We start from the raw sequence: 23821 nt of genomic DNA on the forward strand, positions 1-23821 counted from the left end.
ACGGCTGTTATCCCAAAGTCCTGAATGACAAAGACAAGATCCAGAAGGCACTAATGGAGCATGGCTTTCAAGGTCGTCTTGAATTTTTTTTGTGGGGCTGGTTTCTGCATTAACGTTAGCTGTCCAGAAAATGAAATTCTTCCCTGAAGTTCAAGTCTTTCAGACTAGTATCTACGTACTTTCTCTTTTTTAATTCAATCTAAAGTGTTAATTTTTTGTGTCTATTATGAGCTAAAATAAAAAAATAAATACTTTTTTTTATCAGCACAACTAACTGATGGAATCTCTCTTCGCACTTCTTTCACTTATTAGCTATAGTTTTCTTTTCTCTACTTCTAAGCAGTTTCCATCGGACGACAACTGAGATGACGATTCCTTCTGGTTACATATGAATATTTAACGGCTGCATATTTTAACACCCAGCAGCTTTAAATTAAATTTTAAGGAAATTGTAGAAAACGTTATAAGATTAATTGGAGTGAGAAACTGTGTTATCAGCTTCATGTTTTCACAAGATGTCAACATTCTTATTGTACGGTAATTAAAATTGGCAAGTATAACACGGACTAACCAAGAATAGAAAAAACGGGACTTTCGTCTGCTTCCATTCACTTACAATATATCTGAAGAAAACAATGCAATTAGCACACTGAAATGACTTTCTAGAGTGTTATGTGTTGTTGGAAACAAGCAGAATGAAAATGGAAAAATATATACATTTTCTACAAACTTCTACAAACTAAGAGGTGTTTCAATGAAAATCCTTCTCAGGTGAAAACCTCCCTCCAAAAAGGAGAAAACAACAAAAAATATGCACTTTTTTTTTTTTTTTTTTTTGAATGTCGATATACTTTTTAGGGATGCTGGATGTGTGCAATTGTGTCGAGTATTTTGCAGATAATTCTGAGGGCAAAAAAAAGAGGACAATGCCAAGTGTGCAGGCTGCCTATCGATTTTCAAGCTCACAGGGGAAATTATTGCATGAGGCACAAAAGAAAACAAAAGCAAGGAAGCAAAACAGAAAACCAAAAACAAAGAGACCAAATAACCACGTGCCACCAATGGAGAAGTAGAGTGAGTTGACTCTTGGCACCTACATCCAATTTTTCGTTGAGTACTTGCAATTTTGTCTCTCAAATGAAGCCAGTACTGATGCAGAACAAGTGGGTAGTGAGAGGCAACTAACGGGACCGTTTCAGAAAAACCTCTCGTTTTGTTTGTTCGGCTCAGATGGCACAATGGCTGCTGCGAAATGTCTCTCTGACGGAAAAGAGCTGTTTCAAAGAAAGAAAGAGAGAGAGAAAAAAAAGCACTTTGTGTTCTTTGTGCGGTGGAAGGAAGAGAGCCGCGTTTCCGCATTGCTCCACGCTCGAGAACGCGGCGATGAGCCCTAGCTCCGTGCTGAGCTGTGCCTCGTTTTAACGTCTTCAAGTGCTTTACAGATGAAATGTGTCGCAGAAACACATTTAATTAACAGACAGCAAATTAAACCGCACAAATAAAGGGCAGAGAAGCAGCCCTGGAGCATCTGTTGTCTTTGTAATTAAAAGTCCTTCTTTGTCTCCTCGTCATCAAGCGTCTCCCAGTGGCAATGTTACTTAACAAGTGGATCTTCAATGGAGTGCTGCACAGGCTGCAGTTCTTCCACACGCAACACGGCTGGAGCCTTATGTCATTTGATAAACTTGCATGTTACACAAGAAATCTTCAGGGAGCCACTGCTTTTAGTCTTACAACTAATGCGCTTTAAGTCCCACAGTAAGCAGTTTAACGTTTCTGAAAATATTCAGTCCTGCATGGATTTTCACAGGTATGTGAAATTCACGGTGAAATTAGAGCTCCCTCTAGCACAGCCACGGTGTTTGTAACTTATATAGGGAATTCTTTATTATTTGTATATTTGTATAAAGCACTGAAATAATTTTGCGTTATTTATAACTTATGGTCCCCTTGGAGATTACAACCACATCGTAGTTCTAGGCCTTTTCTTGCCTCTGTTTGCTCAAGCTCAATAAAGCGTAGCATCATAAAAGCTCGGTTGCCTTTAAAGTTTTGCTTTGTTTTCTTTTTAATTTTAGCGCATTTTGTTTGATCGCCAGAGTTATTTTGTCTTACAATCTCAGAAAAGGAAGTGAACCTAATAATTTGTTTGACAGACCTGCTAGCTCATCATGATACAATCTTTGGTGAAAGCTAGCTTTGTTGGCTTTATTTGGCACACAATGTTTTACACTTTGTCTTCTTTTTCTCTCCTCACCTGGCCCGTGTTGCAGATGAAGGCATCTGCTTTTCATTTAGAGAGTTCTTTCTTCAGGATGAAAATCGACTTGATTCTTCTTATTTCTTGTAAGACTGCCAGCCGATTTACAAAGAACAAGCTATTTTTGCCAAGGCAAGATATGATGTCTAGTTCTGTTCCTTGTGCTCCCGCAAAACACCATTGCGCATCTCCTTTACGTTCAGTAATGTAATAATATAGGCTGCCTTAGCTAAATAATGCTTCAGCATTACCTTCCTACACGTCTAGTACTGCAGCAGAGGCCGTCTGAGTCAGATTTGGATTTTAAATAACTTTTGTTCAATCAAGAACGTTGGGTATAGAAGGAAATTAGAGAAGCATCCCTCAAAAGTTGACAAAAAAAACAACAAAAACCCCCCCAAAAAACTACAGTACAGACCAAAAGTTTGGACACATTTTCTAATTGAATTCAATTAGAAGGTGTCCCTAACCCTGTGTCCAAACTTTTGGTCTGTACTGTATGTGAAAGTTGTAGCCATTTTAGACAAAAATACTTTTTTTAATTGAAAAAGTGTCAGGTCAAAATGTGTTAATAAAGATCTATCGGATTAAAGCCTGAACTGTGGTTGAGTTACTACAAAATATTACCTCCTATCATTAACTTATCCATTAAAAAAATGACTTCAAATGATGTAAATCTATTTGGAGTATAAATATAAATAATTACATACACTGCATATGTATGCAACTCATGCAAAAGTTATGCAAGAATTATTCAAATGACTCAGTAATGACTCTGTGTTTAATATCACATTACTTTATGCAGGCGCTCAGTCTCCACAGACTAAGAATTGACTAATTTTGGAAGGCTTAAACCTTGAAGTGGCTCCAACAAACGATATTGCGACCTAATTTCTGATTAATTCACTGAGCAATAAGTGAATTCTGCGTATAAAGCTCTGACATTTCATCTGGCAATAAATAAGTTGTGAAAAAAAAAAAAGATTCACGTGAAGGCAAAACAATGCAAGCATTTTTCCGACTGATTCAGCTTGGTCACTATTCAAAGATGCGTCGAAGTAACACACATGTTCCATAGAGGTGAAATCATTTTTCACAAAATTCACTTTATGTCTTCAGACATAATTTGATGCATGCCAGTTTACAAAACGGAAAACTGCAGTCTGGTTGTCATTCATACATTTATCCTGGTGTTTGACTCCATTTTCTTTCTGACAACTAAAGCAGGAAAATGTATTAATGAGATCAGCTTTATGATACACTCAAGCTTTATGAGAACAGAGGCAGTAAGAAGTATTTTGATGCATGTGAATGAGCGGCTCAAGGCCAAAATGAAAACGTTAGGTGATAATTGGTGTGAAACAAATTCATACGGAAGTGTAAGCTTAGTTTATTTATATTTAGGTGCCGACACATGTAAGCCAATTATTTCTGTTTTCACCTGAAACGCTAAACATAAAGTAAAAGATAAAAGAACCCAACACAGTGCAAGACGACTCACAGCACATCTTCATTATAGATGGCTTCCACGCTAATATCAATGGACTTTTCGTATATTCAACCTTATTTATTTTTTTTTTTTTGCAAAAAACATACAAAATATGAAAACAAGTTTTTCCATTCTTCATATATAGATTTTACCAAATCAGTATGAAATAATAAAAAAAAAAAACCCAACTTGTATATATTATATATCTTCCCTGATACCTGAAAGGCGTAGGGAGTGTCGTCCACACAGTACACCCTGAGGGTGAAGCCCAGCGAGTTGCTTAGGTCTGGACTGCCAAAGACGGCCAGCCTCAGTCGCTTGGCGGCCTCCTGGTTCAGCGCCTCCCCCACCAGCGCGTAACGACCCGGCTGCTCCAACAGCACGTGGCACGTCTGAGCCTCCAGCAGACAGTAGCAGGACGTGCTCTCCTCATCCACTGACATCACTTCCTTTGGTGGGAGAGATAAATAAGATTAGTGCAGCAGAGCAGCTATATCTGCCCAATAAAAACCCAATAAAAACCCAGTGAGAATGTTTTTGCAAGTCATTGCAAAGGTAAGTCAGATGACTTACCTTTGACTTTTCTTTTTAATCCACATTTTGTAACTTTACTGTGGCCATTTTATAGCACAATCAAATCACTATCTTACCTTCAGTTGTTATAAAAATGCTGAGTATATCAAAGATGACTTAAAATAAACAACTTCCTAATTTATCGCCTTGACATTGGGCCTCTGTCTCTTTAAGAAACTCTTGAACTTTCTGAAACTCTGCCTTCAGGGAGTCAGAACAATGTTGTTCCTCTGTCAACCCTTTATCAACCTTCTGGTCAAGTGAGACATAACTTGAAGCTTTTGGCCTACATGCTCTGAACACATCAATCCACATATCACAGTTTCTTTCCAATCGGCCTGGTCTGGCACAACTTCCGCCGGTCTGTTGCATAAAATTCCAGCTTGCTGTTGTACCATCTACCTCCTCTTGTATCAGCACCGGTGTGCTTTCTCAGCGTGCACGTTTTTGTTTTTTATTTTTTTTGCTCTAAACCATTAAAATGTGGAATATGAGCGACATCATTAGTGTAATTTATAAATCATACTCTAGGAAACCTTCCTGAAAACCTCGGATAAGAAGCTGTACGGGGGGGGAAACGGGCAAATGAATAATGACGCATCTCTCTTAACAGATGGGGGAAGCTGGTAACACTGACACAATAGATTAGCAGGGGACAGATGTTTCCAGTGGCCAATTGCTCCTCATCATGTGCTAAGTTCTCACTGAATCACCTCCTAACGTACCTGCGACCCGGCGGCCCCCTCTGCATACGGCCGTGTAAAGAAAAGCCGAGTGATTTTGTGGCCTACAGCTGCTTCAGCCCGGCCCCCATTAGGGAAGCGGCATACATGACGGATATCTATGATATAGCTCATCCCCCCACCAGGCGGCGGCAGCTTGGGGAGAAATGATGGAGTCAAACAAGTGTAAAAACAAAAAAAGTGGAAGCTTAAATGGGAATGGCGCTTAGAGGCAGACGGGGTGAAAGAGAAAAGTGAGGGCAAAGGAAAGAGAGGACAGATTGGGAAAGAGACCTTCATCTTTCATTATATCACTAATTTAGAGATTAGGATTTGAGTGAGCACCCTTCCTGAGATAAAAGCCTCATTAATTCTCCATGACAGAGATGGGCCACGGTGCTACATCCGGAAAATATATTCCCTGTCTTAACCTCCGTCTTCCTGTCCGCGTCCGACCTCGCCGCCCCCCCGTTCTACGTCGGCGTATAGCTCCCATCAGCGATGGGTATTTTGATCGCTTCCTCTTTGTGCAGCACATCTTGTGGCAAATTACATCTGTGTGAATGTCACGCCGAGTGAAAGGACCAGGTAGGCAAAGTCACAGATTCATCTCCTGGCTGTGAGGTCACTGTGACCTGATGAGGTCTCCAAAGGCTTTCGATGAGGTTACTTAAACATTAAAGGAGCAGAGAAAACACAGGGAGAAGAATGGTGACTGCGTGGAAGCGAATGCAGGTGTCTAAGTGCTCTTGTGCGATGGTGATAGGCTGCTACTCCAAAGGGCAGAGTTGAAGGACTTTTTTTACAGCTATTATTTTATTAAAAGAGCTAGATGTGAGAAAAAAGTCGCTCGGCAATCACGGAAATAACACTCTAATGCATCGGGGGAAGGGAGGTCCTGAATCTTTTAAAAGGTGCACTTCATAATTTTATTTTTTTTTGGTTTTTGCCTACTCTTGGATGGCTTTGAGACAGAGATGTCCAATTTAGCCTTTTAAGTGTTTCAAATATTTAATTTTGTTTGTTGAATTATTATTATTATTTTTTAAATATTCTGGCAGCTGGGTGAGATACTTTTCCATTAAAACCTAAATCAAAATAATTCTCCTGTTTTACTCTGCATCATTTACGGAATTGGTTTTATGCTTTTGCACTTATTACTCGGAGATTAAAAATTTATTAATTGTAAAGCAGATACATTTATTCGAGTTAAAAAAAAAGAGAATCTGTATCCTTAGTAAAAAGCTACTACTACCATTTACTCTAACAAGCCTTTTAGGTGTTAAATAGTATGAGATACAGTTTTAATTACTATAATTTTAGTTGTACCAGACTTAAGGTAACTATCAGCTGAAATAAAATAAATATATTAAATATTGCTTATATTTACATCATGTTATAAGATGATAACATTATAGCACGTGAACTATGTTTCAGAACCACTGTAAACAGCATAATGAGGAGCATTGTTGTGACGACGTACGGAAGGCAGAGTTTTGGAAAGAGCAGAAGTTTCTTAAAGTGACAGGGGCTAATTTCAAGGGATCAAATTGCGACACCAAATTGAGGTTTTATATCTACCTCATTCTTATGAACAACTGAAGGCAACAGTCACTTGAGTGTGTAATAAAATGACACAGTGTACCTGGAAAATGCATTTTATTCCCCTTTTAAAAATTTCTTGCACATCCTTTGGCGTTCAGTGTCGAAGTTTTGGGAGAAAAACTCAACCTGCTTACATTTAATTGAAGATAAAACGAGTTCACTCACCTCCCACTTGTCCTGGATTTGTCTCTTTAACCTGATGGTCCAGTTGTCAGCAGCGACTTCTGCACAATGTGCTATAGTCATGGCTATTGGACAGGACAGGTCGAGGCCTGGCGGGCCGTATGTGACGGCAGGACTCAAAAAGATCTCTGCTCCGTCCTCCGGCACAGTGCTGCACACATGTAAAATATAACAGCTTTATGCATTTTCTCAACAAATTTGCTGGATTAATTCAGTCACTCTCTGTGGTAAATAAGACATTTTAAACAAGAAGCGCCTAAAAAAAAAGATTTGGAAGCATTTTAGCTAAAAAAGAAAAAGATATGGAACCATTCCCAACAAAAATGGAAACCTAGGTATAAGTAAATAAAGCCACAGCTTAATATTTTGTAGAGTACAGCATTCAAAGGTTTACAATAATCCAAATAAGAGGTGATGAAAGCGTGAAGATCTTTCTCCATTGTCTTTAATTGGGAGATTTGTTTGATCCTCCTCTGTAGTTTATATTTTCTGTTACATTAAAATTACACACCATAATTTCTGTAACATTTAAACACAGCCACGTATGCCAAATATCACTGTTTTGAACACAGTTTGCCTTTAAGTACACTGATAAAAATCCATCAACTTTAGTGGAAAAGTTAAATTAAAGGAAGCATGGCGTTCCCCTTTCGGCATCTCCACAGATAACGAGAAAGAGTAAAGACTTTTAAAGAAACGTGTAACCAGTAAAGTAAGAATATCTTTTCAGCTTTTATGTTTTAAGATCAAAAGGATCACGGGTGCCAAGGATTGTTGATCATTCACCGATGTTGGGTTTGAATAGCGCAGAGGCGCTGCTGCAGCTCCAGCATGTGTGTGCATGGTTGCTGTTCCTAGGAGACACATCTTACAGGCTTTAATTATTAAAGCTATGTAAATTATTACAAACTTCTTTTGAGCTAAAATAGGTTTTATTTCAGTTTCAAATTTATTCGAAATCAAGCCGTCATAAAAGATATCTTCAGGTGGCCAAATGTAATCTCAGCTGGCGCGCTTCTTTTTTTCCTGTCTTTCGTTATATTTAGGGGATTCTGTTATTCAGGCGGCTTTTCCTCAACAAGGACAATTAATCTGGTCAGAGTTTATGGGAAGACAGAAGGAGTTAAATACAAGAACCAACCTATTTGGCTTCAAACGACTTAAAACAGGAAGCTAGCGACAATAAAACAGTTGGAGCTACAGCAGAAATGTTGATGGGCTATAGTGACCAAGTCAGAGTCAAAACCTGAATTCAATGGAGAATCCGTGGCCAGACTTGAAAATTGATGTTCACAGATGCCCTCCACCCACTCTCACTAACGTTGAGGTATTTTGTAAAGAAGAATGAACAAAAACCTCAGTCTCTAGATGTCCAAAGGTGGTAGAGACATGCTTTCTCCACCAACAAAGCGTTAACTATTGCCGTTGTACCCAGTTTTATAAACTGGGTATCAATTTCGTTCCTTTGGCCTCTAATGTAACGTCCCAATAAAACACATAAAAACATTTCAGGATGTAACACGACAAAATGTGAAACAGCGAGGCTGAACGCTTTCACAAGGCACTGTACATCTTTACCTACTGGTCTCTGTGTAATTAGGACTCGGAGTGTAAAACTTACACATGAACACCGTAAACTCAAATCCCTGGACAACCATAATGAATCAATCGCTGACTAGCTGACGCGCAGACACACAGATAGAGGAAGATTAAAGCACCAAGACTAATGGACAGTGAGGGTGGGGAGGACAGGCTTTAGACCGGAGTGTGTAAGCTTTGTGGGTCGATGGAGCTTATGAAGGCTGCTACAGCCAGCCTGGTGACAGATTAGCCAGGCCAAGCTGCTCTTGGCCAGGGGCCCAAACTTGGCTGGAAGCCCTAAAGACTGAGAGCAATCGATGGGACCACCATCAGTCATGCAGCTGGCCTGGCTGGATACCTCACGTACGCAGGGCACAACGCTGGCGCTGTTGTCGCTGCAGCAGCATGGGTGTTTCTGGGCATCATTAATATAACTGTGGCATGAACGAACCCCAACGTGGAGCACAGAGATGCATCGCAAATGTGGAGTGTGTGTCAAATCATACACCAGCAGGGACTAACGGAAAGTATCATGCTTATAGGTTGCGATTGTACGTTTTTAATCCATCACCCAGTGCACATTTAAACTAATATCGGTGTTCAGTAATTATTCCAAAACCGCTACCACTCCATTCTCCATTTGTCTTGCATTTTAAGTTGTAGGAAGATGTGCAGCCTTAAGTAATATCGACAACACTCCTGCCTCACCCTTTGATACAACCAACATTGAACTGTACACAATTCTGATCTTCAGTTCAGTCAGCCTGCCAAGAAGTTTTTGGACAAAAAGTCATCTTCCTAAAATAGTGACCCAAGTTATTTTTTGCCTAAGACATCTTATTTAAAACATTACTTAATCTCATATTACATTATGCAGAAGCTCTGTCTGTACTATTAAGATTAAATCATCATAGGTTTCCTAATGCTTGAAGTGGCTGCAGCTGACAACAGCCTGTCCTTTTTGATAATTTGACCAGCAGTTATTAATGATTAATAGAAACTATATGGAACATTTAAGTTTCGTTCCAGGAAGGCCATGTAACGATTAAATATGAAAAACAGGGAAAAGGAGCTGAGACACAAGAAATAAGTAACATGGTCTAAACTGTGATCTACTGATGTCAACACACACAATCTATAAAACACGAATGCATCAATATATGTCAATGTTGGGACAGCAGTTGATGTTTCACAAAAAACTCCATATTTCTATCTTTCCTTTCACTTAAAATGCTTGTTTACACAACCAATGCAAGAAGACAAAACATAGGAAACACTTTAGACATGCATGGAGAAATTATGATGTTGTATAGAAATATACATCTCTGTAAAACATTAACAAAAAAAAAATAATAGCAAAAAAGATGCAGTGCTTTCAAATCTCAAATATTGCAAAGGAAACAAGTTCATATTCATTTATAAACAACAATACTAATGTTTTAACTCAGGGAGAATTCAGGAATCAATATTTGATGGAATAACCAGGAGGTTTTCAATGGGGCTCAGTGCAGTGGTGTCTTCATTTTTTCCAGAGCTGAATATCAGCTGGAAAATGATTGAAAATTAAATGAAATTTATAAAAGAAGCAATGCCTGGATAATCCATTGTATGGATAATGCTTGTTGTCATTTTCAAATTCAAGTGCTTTAATATAACACCAAATCTCATCTAATTTGCATTCACCTATGTCTGGGTGTTCTTCTTTAAAACATGCTAACTGGAGGAGTTATGCAGATTATTCATCTTTTAACAGATGGAGGATTTTTGAGTAACTAATTTATTATATTTTTGAAGATCTGAATCCAAATGATACAGTTCTGCTGGCAGCTGTGCAGCTGTTGCCCGTAGACTAGATTGCATGTTTGCTTTCGGACTTCTTAACCACCGTTATTCTTCTGATTCAGAGTGCTGCGAGAAGCTTTGTTTCTCATTATGCTGTTACCAATCAACAGTAGGAAATGAAAAGAATTGCAGTCCAAATGTAATTTCACACTTTCAGTCAGGCGGCACCTTGTCCGTACAGCTGCACTTTTGTGCTAATCAGCCCCCAGCTCAGAGGAAACCAAGGTTACCTGCTGCTGAGACTATGGTAATTAGCCAGACTGTCTGTGAACAAAGATTAAAGATGATTCTTTAGCATCCCTGATTGTGGTTATGGGAACAAAGAGCTATCACTGCAGTCATTGTTGGTTACAATTTCAGTTGCTGATTAAGTACGGTCTCGTGTGCAGATGAACATCATGCTGCGTTTCTGCATAAAACAAAACCTCGCAGGATGCAGTTTGTCAAACGTGTTGCTGACAATGCCTTACACGTTATCTATCATGTTCTGAAATAAAGCTACAGCGCTTATGGGCTTATGAATTGGGACCTTAATTAAAGCAAACACTTCTCACAGTCTGTACTGGACCAGGCAAGTTGTCAATGGAGGCAAATGGGGGAAGAAAAAGAAAAAATCCTTCTCCTGCCTGTGAGTCTGGATTTAGTCCACAGAACAGGATGTGAACAGCTGTGGTGTGACAGTCCTTTCTATCAAACAAATAGTCCCCGTGAAAACTGCTGACAGCACTTTATTTCATTACTAACTTGTCAAATGTTAATACCGAATACGAGTCTGCTGTATGATACCACCATGTGTTTTATATGCGGGAAACAACGAGTTAATAAAAAAACGTTGCAGATTGAGTGCAGCTTCCATTTGAACCACGGAAAGCTTCGGACTGTTTCATATAAGCAAACACTAATTATTTTACAGCAATATTTCCTCTTTTAATAGTGCCTTAATGTGAAATAAGCCTTTTAGCTGATTGGTGGAGTTCAGGACCACAAATACAATGTCTCACAGAAAGTTTTCACTTATTACACTTTGTAGTGGCACAACCAGAAAATGCAGTGATTTTTAATTTTTTTTTTCATATGGAGTTTATGACACGACCAACAGAAAATGAAATAATATTGTAAAATGGAGGGCAAATTATAACTTGTGCTCTATTTCCTTTATGAATAAACATTTGAAAATGGTGGCATGTTTATAGAGAGGAATGCTGCTGGAGGGGCGATGGCTTCTGTTAGGGGGTAACAGTAAACATAAATACATAAACAAACTTAGAATTTTCAAATAAAAAAAACAATTTGGCTTATTAATACAATAAACTTATGATGTAAACAGTGAGTTACAGAAAATGCTGAGTAATTATGCTCAGATTTGCGTAAACATTAGTAAATGTTACAGAAATCTAATAATCTAATGTTTCCCATCTCTGAAGGCTATTTATTTAAATGCAAAATCAATTTAATCAAGAGTAAGAGTAGCAATAGTTCATTACTATAAGCAAAAGTAAAAAAAAAAAAAAAAAAAAAAAAAAAAAGTACAGTTCAGTAAAGCCACTCTTTTACCTTTTTTTAACCTCCATAAGATTTACTCAAATAAATGTACGGCTGAAAATACGTGGGCACATTCATAGATTTCTGTATCAAATCAAGATATTAATAACAGAAAGTTGACCATTCTGAGGTAAAATAACTAAATACGTAAAATGAACAGCCACATCAGCAGTGAGTCTGTGGGCGGGCAATGTCCCCCAGTCTCCCCCCACACAGTCGGGGCTGCAAGTGGTTGTATTCTGCCCTCCTTAATGCAGCTATTTCATACAAAAGTCACCTATTTTGTGACTTGGTCATGAAAACCAATAGAGACAGTCGACTTTGGCTTTTCTGCATTTCCATTACAAATGTGCACACACTAATAAGCTTGCTTTTTTTCTTTTGTTCTAAATTGGCATGTTTCCATTCAGCAGCTCAGGTGGGAGAATCTAACAACTTTGCATCTTTGTGTTTTAAGCTCATCAAAACCAAGGAAGACTGAAGAGAAACTAGCTATAATTCAAAATTACAAGACACACTTTTTTTCACGATAACCAACACTGGATGGACACTTATTAAAGACAGCAACAACAACAACAACAACAAAAAGAGACTGGGGAAGGTTCATATTTCAGTACACAAAATAATGTCAAACTTAAAATGGAATGGTTTAGCTCAAAGAATATTCCTTTGTAAGACTGTCCAAGTCTTTTCTTTTTATCCACTATTATGCACTAGTTTTTGATTGGTCGTTTACTTAAAATCCCAGAAAATGACAGTAAAAACTACAGTTGTAATGACTAAAGGCATAATTTAGTCGATACTTTTCACTTGAAGGAAAAGTGTTGTAGTGGCCAGATTAAGATTTGCTCATTTAATCTAAACTGGTTAACAGCAGGCATAAGATTTAACAACAATGTCTCTGATTTAACTTCTGCTTTAACTATTTTTATACCACAATCAGGACATTTTCAATAAATGTTTCTCACTTAAAGCCTTTCGTAAAGCACTCTGCATTTTTAGAACACGTGGCCTGGTCTCAGTCTGGGAACATCTCAAGGTGAAAAAAAAAAAGGGAATTCAATCTGGAGAAATCAATATTTTTAAATGAGCAAAGGCTCTTATGATAATGCACGCAGTAAAAGATGTAGTGACAGCCCCGGAGAGAATCACCATCATGCCCCTGTGCCTAATCTCAGCTCTGCTAAGTTTTTTTAATCACTTTTAATTGATTAATTTTACAGCTTTGCTGTGTTTCGATCACTCACTGCCACTGCCCAATTGGAGCTGCCCTCATTAGCAGAAAGAAACGGAGATTTTCAGCCACAAGCTCCACAGTTCCAAAGAGACAAATTTGCTGATAAACTGAAGAACATAAGGGATGGGGGAGGGGAACGAGATGCTAATCAGATAGATGTTTCTCTGTGACTAGAGAGGAAACAAATGCAGACCTCAGGGACTTATTAAATATTCACGACTCTTTCACTCATGTGATTCAGAAAAAAAAAAATACAACTCTTTAGTTCTTCTCTTTATGTGAGTTGGAGGTGGCCATTATGTTGCAGTGGGAAGCCTACGAGAAAATCTGAAGGTATACTTTAGGGTTCAGTTGTAAAAGGAAAGTTTTAGCAAAGAAACTTCGTAAAACTCGCTTAAAACAACCTCCAGCCAAAGACTCAGATGGAACCAATCGGAGACAGGTTTATTCCAAGTTTTGACACTCTATGTGCACAACCAAGAAAGGCACCCCTCGACTTATCCACTTTTGCGAGCCGTATCGTATTAGGCGCGTTTTGCCACACGCCATGATTTCGTCCTTCAGCAACCTTATGTCCCCTGCTGAGCTCAGAAAGTTCACATGCAGAAGGAAAAGAAAAAAAGAAAAGCTCCTTGATGCCTGGAGGACATGGGGAAGCTCCTTTGAGCACCTGAAACTGAGCCGGAGCTGATCGATTCCTATTCTTTGAGAAGAAAAACAACGTCTTATGTAGATGACCGAGGTTTGAATGGGAAGAAAGGATCCAATTTCTCCCCTGGACTGTGCGGCTGTCAGAAGATAGGCTGTGACTGACAGCTCAGCGGTGCACGGATCCTGCAGCTACTTAAATGACAGCCAGAGAAGTAAACAGCATCAGGCTTATCAGAGCAAAGCAGCAGCTTGGAGGGCAACAGTTTGGCTGAACGGGAGCGACTTAAGGCACAGAAGTGTCCAACGAGCCCGCTAACTGTGCTCTGAGCCACAGCATCTATTCGACCTTGGACGTGTTTCCTTTCCCCTGTGACCCCAGGCACCTAATGGGTGTGTGGAACTGCAGCGAGATGACGGCTGAATTTCATATGGAGCCAAATGTCACTACTCTGCCCATTGCTATTTGGGTTCCCTTTGGAAATCAAATCACACTCAGAAGCACCAGCAGATACTCATGTCCGTGTGATAACATCTTGTGAGAAATGGTTCACACAGACATGCTGACATCTTGATAGTGGCTGCTTTAAATCAGAAACATGTCATAAGACCGACTTCTGCTTGTAAGATGTCTTCTGAGGGTCTGTTGCCAAGCAATCAGACGTGTTAGACACAACGCCTTGCAAAAATTTTCATATCCATAGAGCTTTTTGAACAAACCTGGCTGTGCTTCAGTGGATTTTTTGGGGAGCTACACCAAGTGGTGCCTCATGGTCACAGTAAAACAAAGTTTTCACTCTGTCATCAAGTAGCCATCAGATGATGGCCAATCAATGGTAGGTTGTGGTGTTCAGACAATAAAGGGGTTTCTTAATCATCCATGACCAGCCCCGTGTCTTTTGTCACGGCCTCTTTATTGTCTGAATAAGGACAAGAAAAAAATCCCCCACACCATTAGCCCACCGCAAAACTGAACCCTTGACACACGGCGTTAGCGATCCAGTCTTTGATTTCATTTACACCAAATTCTGATTGTACCATTTAAATATCTCAGCTGAAATCAAGACTCTTAAGATGTGTAATCCAGTCTGGCATTGTCCAAATTTGTCGGATAAGTGTAGGTTGTAGCTCTTCCTCTTCTTCAGTCAGCGTCCTTGAATGTTGGAGAAGTTGTGCGTTCAGAGACGGTATTCTGGGTGACAAGTGGTCACTTAAACTACTGTTGACTTTCTATCATCTGAAATCTAGTTTCCTACTTCTCTCTGAAATCAACAAGGCATTTCGTCCACACAACTGCCACTCACTGAATATTTGAAGACCATAGTCTGCAAACCTTAAGACACAGCCATACCACATCTGTAATCACTTATAGTTAATCCACGCCTATTTGAGGTTGAGTATTTGTGGTTTTCTCTTAAAATCTTTGACAGAAAATTAAATTTGGGACGATGAAATACCTAGGCACAATGCTACTAGAGATGCTATTGGCTGACAGGAGCTACATTCATTTTGTTCTGGGCACTGATAGTCTGTACCCCTCAAAAGCAGAAATAAGGAAGACATTGAATTTTAGCTCTATTCCAGTATATTAAAACTGTCTATGTAGACAGTATTAATCGTGTCTATATTAATACATAAAAAGGTATATTTGATGTGTGAGCTGCTGCAAAAAGCAGTTTTAGGTGCTTTTAAAGGGGGTATCAAGTATTTGTGGATCTTAGTGTAAGATGATTTATGTTTCCTTTGGAATTAATGTGGTAACATACAACATCAGTTACTTACTACTGTTGATCCATAGCTAAGTGATTATGCTGTGCCTTTAAGAGGAGTTGTTTCTTCCTTCTTTTTGTGCCAGAGACGGGTTCTGTTCTGTTAAAATGGAGGTTGAATAAAAGTCTGGATAGCTACGCTATTCCCTCTCCGTGTTCTGCTCTTTCTCCACCCACAACCTCTTATTTTATGGTGACACAGATTTAACTCTTAGCTACTGCCTGCTTGACCTTTTATTTACATTAACAAGTAATTAAACAGGTGTGCCTAATATGGTGGATGTCTGCGTTTGTGATCTTTCTCCACCAGGTCTTACTTATTGTGACGTTTTCTCCCCCGAGTCGCAACTTGGTGAAAATCTGACATTCTCCTGCTGCATCTGCACTCTGAAGCACATCATACCCAATCTCTGTCCATCTGACCAAACACCATTTATCGCCTTCATACTGCAGAGTTCGCAGCGCTCGCATCTCTTACCAGTCGAGATGGAAAGAGATACTGTCACAGCTATATCTGCAAATAGAAAACAGACTACCGTAGTCATGAAGTGTGTTTTCCTCCGCTGAGAGAGTTGCTTAGGGCAGTAATGCAATACGTCTACGGCTCCAAATGTATTTATGACACATCACATCCTCCCCCTGTGGTGTCGGCAAGATGACAACAGAAGGCAAGCAGAGCGGGGACATGTGCATCTGTAAGTGAGAATATGTACATTGCGTGTCACTTTGTGTGCTTCTTAAGAGAGCGAGTGTGTTGTCGCCTTTGTATATTCCAGGCGCTTGTTTGGCAACGAGACGGTGTCACGGCAAGATGGATGAGATATGCATGAGGAAGGGCTGAGAGATTAAAAGAGAGCAGCCTGAGAGGCAGGCGGCGCCGCCTCTGTGAGAGTCCCTCACCTGCTGTCCTCCTGGTTGATGCTCATGTACATTTCCCAGGTAGTGTCTTCCGCGATCCCCCCGTGAGGCACCAGCAGACTGATACCTGCGGAGAAAAAAGGCATGCGAGAGCTGATCAGCAGGCAGCCGGCCGCGCACACACCTGCTCAGCTGTCAGGCCTCTTTACCGAGGGTGACAGCTAGCGGGGTGACGGTCCCAGAATGGGGTGACAGAAGAGAGTCTCAGAGGCCTTGTGAAACCCAATGCTGCCAAGACCGCCTTTGTCGCAAGCAGACACACTTACACGCTGCATCTTTCTTAAACGCGTCCTCGCAAAAGCGTTAGCAGCGTTGTAAACAATTGCCACCAGTCTGGGGAGAAGAAGGAAACTCCTGGAGGAATAGGATGATGAATGTTTGCACAACTATGTAGAAGTACACACATTTCTTTGCAGTGTTCATTATATGCTTTCAAGTACGGAATTAGAGGCAGTAATTCATATATATTTGGCTAAAGATGTTCTATATACAGCCTAAGACTGCTGTAGTTAGAAAAAATACCTTAAAGTATTTTATTTAATTTTATGGAAGACGATGAAAGAGTGGAAGGAAAAGTGGTCTGATAAATTTGAATATTTGTCAGATTAGAAGTACATTTTAAAACTAAAAACCTTTAAGTAGGAACTAAACATACATTTTTTGTTTTTTTAAAGATATATATATTTTTATTGATCTGATGTAATATCCTAATTTTAAATGGCATGTTTCTAAGTGGAAAATTGTCATAATTAATAGAAATCCAGACCTGTTGATGCTTTTTATCAACTGGGACAACTGGTCAGCATTTATATGGCTAGAGCTAAATATAGAGTAAATATTGGAGGAAACCCTGTTAGAAGCTACAAAAGACTTGAGAATGGGGTGGATGGTTGTTTTTAAACAAGAAACAAATGCTAGATATTCAGTCATAGCATATTCATGCATCAGAATGGCCAATTCATAGCACAGACTTAAATTTTTATGAGAATTTCAGTAAATGCCTATAGAAAGTTATTGAACTTGATTCCAGCTCCTCAATCAAAATTCCACATCTTTTGTTTCACCGTCTGCACTCCACCGTCATTTTGAAATTGCAAAATGACGGTGGTTTGTAAATGACCAAAAAAAAAATAAAATAATAAAAATAAAAATCTTCTGCCACATTCCTTTTCACATTAAAGAAACCCGAGTTTACACTCCCAGGAGGGTCTCATCAGATCAAATTGCCTCCCAGTCGGCTCACCTGTGTTGGGCACCACCAGCCTGCCTCCAGCATGACCAAACACCGCCGTTGCTTTGTGCAGAGGCCTGCTCAGCGTCTGAAAGACCCGAGGAGCGAAAAGGTTTTTGCCTCTCCTGCCCAGCGTTGTCCCTACTGCAACCCCTCTGTAGTCCGGAGCCAAGCCCCGCGGAAATGTCTGAGGGTGGGACATGACGTGGTACTCTGCCCTTTCCGTCGCCCCTGTGAAAACAATGAACGCTTTGAAATTTGCTTTCTGTAAACTTATGAACTCTGACGTCTCGTCGGCACAGCTGTTCAGCCCAAACAAAAGACAAGTGGCACTCAGTCAGCAGCTTTGTTTACATTTATGACACGCTGATAGTAAAGCGATTCGCCCCCTGACTGTTCACCAAAGCTAATCCTGAAAGAGCAACCGAAAGTGCAGCAAGCCTGCCTCTGCCAAGGATTTTGCCTCCAGCTGAAACAACGAGCCTGAGGGAAGAGCATCACTTTGCATCCAAAGAACCAGTGAAGTAGAGTCTTTACACGGTAGACTCTATGTAAAAAGGTGATTTTTACATCCTTCACGTCTAACTTTACAGCATTTAACAGTTGCTGCTTTTCTGCCTTGTGTCACACTAATACGCTTCAGATCGTCACACAAATGCGCTTTTTAGATTTGGATTGTATTCATTGTGCGAGAAAAGCTCTCCAAACTAACCAGGCCCTAAGTAAAAAGCATGTCACACAGGCTCCACAGATGTGACAGGACTTGATGATTCGCAAAGTGAAATTCATTTCTTAACATCTACAGACACGCAACACATCTGTTATTCGTGTCAACATAAGGTAGGAGATTTAAAAGAGTGTGACAGCTGCTTCAGTTTCTCAGCCGCTGTTGTTACTGGTGGCACAAATCCATGGAAAATAGGGCAGTTGTTCAAGATCGGCCATGTTGTGGTTTTCTGATAAAGGATGTTGCTCCAAGCAACTTTGCAAGACAGAAAAACTGTCAACTCATCAGTCATCCACATCTGTTTTGTTCTTAGTCTCGTTTTATACTTTTCTTTTGACATCACTGAAGTTACCGATGAGGTCAATATCAATTATTTTTACTTAATAGTGTCAATTGATCTTTATTTGGAAGCCCAAATAATTTTTTTAAGCATCTCTTTCTAAATATATTTAAATAGATTTAAAATGCGGTCCATTGAACGGAAGAGCTCCAGACCAGCAGGGGGAGTCATTCACTACGCCCTCAGGGTTGATTTCCTCGATGTCCAGAAGAAAGGTGGAGAAAGGATGAAAAGGTGTGTTATACTTGTATTTTTTAATGACGTAGTCTTTTATAATACTATACAGCAACAAAATAAACACATAAACAATAGTGTCTGCTCCAGACTCCCCCTAGTGACACGGAGCACTTCTGTTTTGTGAAGCTTTATTTGCAGCATTTCTTACTTTCTGTTTTTGCAATGTGTGGGCATTTTCCCTTTTGCTTCCATTTCCTGTGATTTCATTTGTGATTGCAGCATTTTTTTTGGGGGGGGTTTGCATTTGTCTTGTTGAATATAGGTTTTTGCTTCTATTTTTGTCTAAATGCAAAATTTCTTGTTTGCAGCACATTCTGCTGTTGGCTGCTTGTTTGCACCTGGCAGCCATTGTACAAAAATCCAACATAATGCTCAAACTGGTATTTTCAGGACTAAAATTAAAACTTCTTTTTAAATTACTTAAGTAGGAGCAGCATTCCTCCATAATAATGCTGCTTAAGTTAAAGTTGTAGTAAAATCACTCCTAGATGTACATTTCCCCCCCCCAAACTGTTACATATGTAAATGTAACTGAGTAAATGTAACTAATTATTATTTACCATCGCCTGAGACCAAAATAATTATCCATGTAAACCAAAGACCCTAATGTCAGCCCATGTGTCAGAAGTCTTTATAGACACAGAAATTGCCTGACAGTGAAACTCAAGGTTTATGAAGCTGATATGTGACTGTGGATAATTTAATTTAACATTTTTTTTGGTGGTATACAACTTGTGACCAGTCAAGCATTTCTATCTGCAGAGTCGACGTTTCTCAACCTGGCCCAGGTGATGCTTCCAAATGCTCGTGGCTGAGCTGCTGCGGGTCATGAAATTGCAAGTATTTGAGACATAAATTCCAGGTCACGTATTTTAATATCAGTTTTCTGGGCAGCGGTTTTGATGTGTGAGCTCCCGGGCCAGGTACCGCATGTTTTCTTGTTCGGTCATTATGTGCCTCGGCTGTTGCGGAGTGCAATTTATGTCTACTTGTTTACACTAACGTCAAAAGGGTAACACCCCGCATAAGACAAAGACAGAGTGGAGTCATGCTGCTTAATCTGCCCTCTAAAATTGTCGCAATAGAAGAGATTGGGTAGAAAGAGAGCAGTACAGGAACAGCCACAGGAAATAGAAAACCAGTCATTGAAGAATTCTGTGCTTTTAAATCTCAGGGCATCATAAAAATGGTCTGGTTATTATTAGGTCCTAACATTATTTAAATTGACTTCAGGTCTGCAGAAAATAATATTAGGGCAGAAGAAAGAAACTGTCAGAATCTAAGTCCAGTTTTGCTGCTTTCAGAGGAGGTAAGAGGCAAAGTACCAGGAACATGCTGCTACTGAAAGCACACGATTAACACATCAGCAGTCAGGTCTACCCTGGAAAAGGTGACCTGTTGGCTGCATCCTGGTCTGAAGAATACTGATATGTTTTACCAAAGGCATAAGTAATTCGGTTGAATTAAATTTTGTTTACACAGCACCGATTCACAACAAATATCATTTCAGGACGCTTTATTGAGCGAAACGTCACAACAGATTGTGGGCTGGGGGACGACACGGAAACCGAAAGTGTTTAAACAGCAGCAGTTTCTCTTTTAGTGGTTTCATCTAGGAGAGAAACACGGCTAAACAGATAAGTTATGGGCCTGTAGGATGGAAAACAGAGTAAGAGAGCACAGCTGGTAACAGAAGTAGCTCAGAGACTAATGAAAGCAATTGTATATCCCTATATAAAGCGTCACGCGGCTGTTTTCAAACAATTAAAAGTCCATCATGCTTCAGCGAGGAACATTAGGAACTGTTAGAGAAGCATCAATATTCTTCCATTCCAGGAAATAGATTCCAAAGGTCAGACTGTATTATGTTTGGAGATATTGCGAAAAACCTAACAGGTTCATCTCAGACTCTACAGACTTAGCTTTTAAAATCTTATTGCATAGGGATCAAAAAAGCTTTATGAAGTATGGCTCATGTGTAAGGAATTCCAAGTGAATGTCTCATCTGTACAAAACTGCAGTTCAGATCTTAGGTACGCAAACAAATAATTGACGTCAACCTAACCTGTAATGCACCATACTGCCGAAGAGCAAATCAGATTTTTCAACACAAACTAACTATTAAACATGGGCACCTTCAGTCTGTCATAAATGTCTCTGTACACTAAGTTATTCTAAAGGTAAGCAGCTGGTTCGTCATTAGGGACACGATCTCCTACACTGAAGCAACTCTGCCACAAAAGATCAGCAAAAAGTAGAATCAGTGTGTTCCAATGGTCCAGTCAAAGTACTAGATCTTAACTTGAGCCTTGCAGAAAGAATTGCACGCAGTACCTAAAAATCTGAAGCAATGTTACAGAAGATTTCACATAAAACCCTACAGAAAATGGCCACACCAATTTACTGCTGCTAAAGGAGTTCTTACAAGTTGTTAGTTTTTGACACGTAGCATAGTGTTTTTTTGTTGTTTTTGTTTCACAGACATTGAGTGGAATCGCCAGTGTGATTTGGTATGCTCAAGGTTACATCTAAGCAATTTTAAAACCTTGTGAAGAACAGAAGCTGTGGCGCTGAAACAGAGTGTGCTTCCTTTTCTTAGATATTTAGAACTTCAAGAAATTAGCTTGAACTTGTTAAGAAGGGTGCAACATTCCTCCTTTATGTGCAGTTAAAGATATTTAAAGGATGGACGAAAAAAAAGTCTATGTGAGATAGAATTGTTACTGCTAAAGGTGTAAGAAAAAGAGGTGCGCATGTGTGTGTGTGTGTGTGGGCGTGTGTGTGTTTTATTAAGAATCAGAGACGGCTCTTTGCTCTGATAGAATTTGGCAGCTCGTTCCACCAACAGGGAACTGCAAATGAGAACAGTCTGTGCTCAGACTGCTTCGTGTTTAGAGACGGGCATCACCTGAGAGGAGCACGCTGTCATCTTTCAGAGATTTAAATAATTTCCCTATTCAATCTCAACTCATCTTACCGCTTCTTTTCAGAAATTTGCAAGAAAGGAAAATTTAGCAACGTCTATTCAACACAGAAGATCCCCAGCAGGAAGAATGTAAAGTATGACCATGAATCTTGTAGTGCGGCTTGTTTAAATGAGTCGTTAAGAAACAAAAACGTGTAATTTCTGATTTTTTTGTTCAACATGTGTCAACAAATAAAGCTCTTTTTATACGCAAGTGTAAAATACATTAAAAGCATATTACAGTCTCTTTAAGATGTTGTGATTTTAAAAAAATAAATCTTTTTTGTGATTGTTGCAGCCTAAAAGTACTTACTTTTTCAAAAAGTAGCAAGTTTTTAAAGCTGTATTTTTGCCATAACCTGGCAGTTGACAAAAACGTTTACATCGCTGCACATAACCTTTGCAAGAAAGACTTTTGACAATTTCAACATGGTTGGTACTTAAAGTGAAAATAACAATTACAAGTATGTTCTTGAAATAGATCCCTTAATACAAATAAAATCATGTCACGAAGAGTTGTCAAAGAGCTAAAAAAAAAACCTAAATAACATATTGATCAAGTAAAGAAGACAGAAAATTTCTAAATGGTTACTGCAAAAAAAAAAAAAAAAAAATAGCAAATGTTACTGTTTAGCATCTTGCAGGTTTGGCTTTCAAGACGCATCGTAAAACAGGAAGTTGAGTTGAGAAGAGGGCTAAAGGGATTGGTTAAAATTCACCCAACTTGCAGGGATTGGTCAGAAAAGAACAAAATACAGAAAACGTTAAGGGGATTGGTCAGATTTAAGGAAAAGTTGCAATGATTGCAAGTCTGAATGATGACTGAATTTGCATTAATAGTTGAGATTGCAACTTCCTGGAGGTACTGATGGTAGCACTAACATATCGGGGAACACGAACTGGACAATCAGTTTGTTATGGATGAAAAGTTTCTTCAGAGACAAACTAAAATGTATTCAAGGAAAGGAGAATAAATCTCCTACTATTAGTTGAGTTTTCTAACCTTTAGCCTTCAGATCAGGCAGCGGGTCGAGGAGCGAGTGCTCGGCCATCAACTCCTTGTCAATGGAGTCCTGGAAACATATGGGGCTGGTGTATGTACGAGACACTGTGAGATCCGGCTGCATGGATGAGTTCATGAGCAGGGGGTTGGCTGAAAAAACACACAGAGAAAGAATGAATTGTTGACAGCAGATCGATTTCTTTTAAAGACATTTCAACACATTGACACTTTAGACAAGAGGCTTGTTATTACCAACTTATATAACCTGAGTGCATATCAAAACAATTTCGATTTCTTTCATTGTGTGGAAATGACTATCATTTCTTCACCATGGAATCATGAATGTCATACATTTACAGAAATAATGTCTTCCTTAGGAATGACAAACAGGAGCAGCAGGCGGCGTTATCTGATAATCAACTTTCAAAACAGCTACAAAAACTTACGCTTTTGCATTTAAATGGTAATAACGTCAGGGCATAAAGGAGAGGATACCTCCACTGAAAGATGCACTGACTTCCTCCAGCCAACAACAACACAGGGTAGCACATAATCGTGAAATGAAAGGGAAGTGAATGTTTTCTTTAAGTCTGTTCAAATAAAAGATGAGGAGGGCATTTATATTGGAAATGTCTGTTGTCCAGCGGGATTCATAATTTCCGAACAGAGGAACCCTGTGACTGTAACACAGAGCTGTTTAAATGCTTTCATCAGGGACAATAAAACCATAAGTGATACACATGGATGGTCAATGAATTGTACAATGGACAGATAGAACGTCGCTCCAAACTGTTCTTGGACTTTCGTCTAGTCACGGATGTTTCTCATACACATGTCAAATTTTGAGTGAAAGAAATGCCGCGTGGGAGGCGCAATGCTACTTGACGAAGCTACTGGCTAGCATTGGCAAAGCAGCCAGTCCAGGAGTGCCTTTCATTTTCCTCAGCGT

At 39.4% G+C, this 23821-nt stretch overlaps 1 protein-coding gene across 4 annotated transcripts in view; it reads right to left on the reverse strand.

Moving 5' to 3' along the window:
• Positions 1-23821, reverse strand: part of LOC122847241 (netrin receptor UNC5D-like) — a 234592-nt gene that overhangs the window by 17341 nt on the left and 193430 nt on the right. For all 4 annotated transcript variants that reach the window (XM_044144747.1, XM_044144745.1, XM_044144748.1 and 1 more), the window contains exons 10-14: positions 22873-23022; positions 17613-17831; positions 16352-16436; positions 6815-6983; positions 3968-4198 (exon numbers count right to left, since the gene is read on the reverse strand). In XM_044144747.1, coding sequence (XP_044000682.1) covers positions 3968-4198; positions 6815-6983; positions 16352-16436; positions 17613-17831; positions 22873-23022 — 854 coding nt within the window. The remainder of the gene's footprint in view (positions 1-3967; positions 4199-6814; positions 6984-16351; positions 16437-17612; positions 17832-22872; positions 23023-23821) is intronic.

This window comes from Gambusia affinis, linkage group LG17, assembly GCF_019740435.1.
Source record: "Gambusia affinis linkage group LG17, SWU_Gaff_1.0, whole genome shotgun sequence".
Lineage (NCBI taxonomy): Eukaryota > Metazoa > Chordata > Actinopteri > Cyprinodontiformes > Poeciliidae > Gambusia > Gambusia affinis.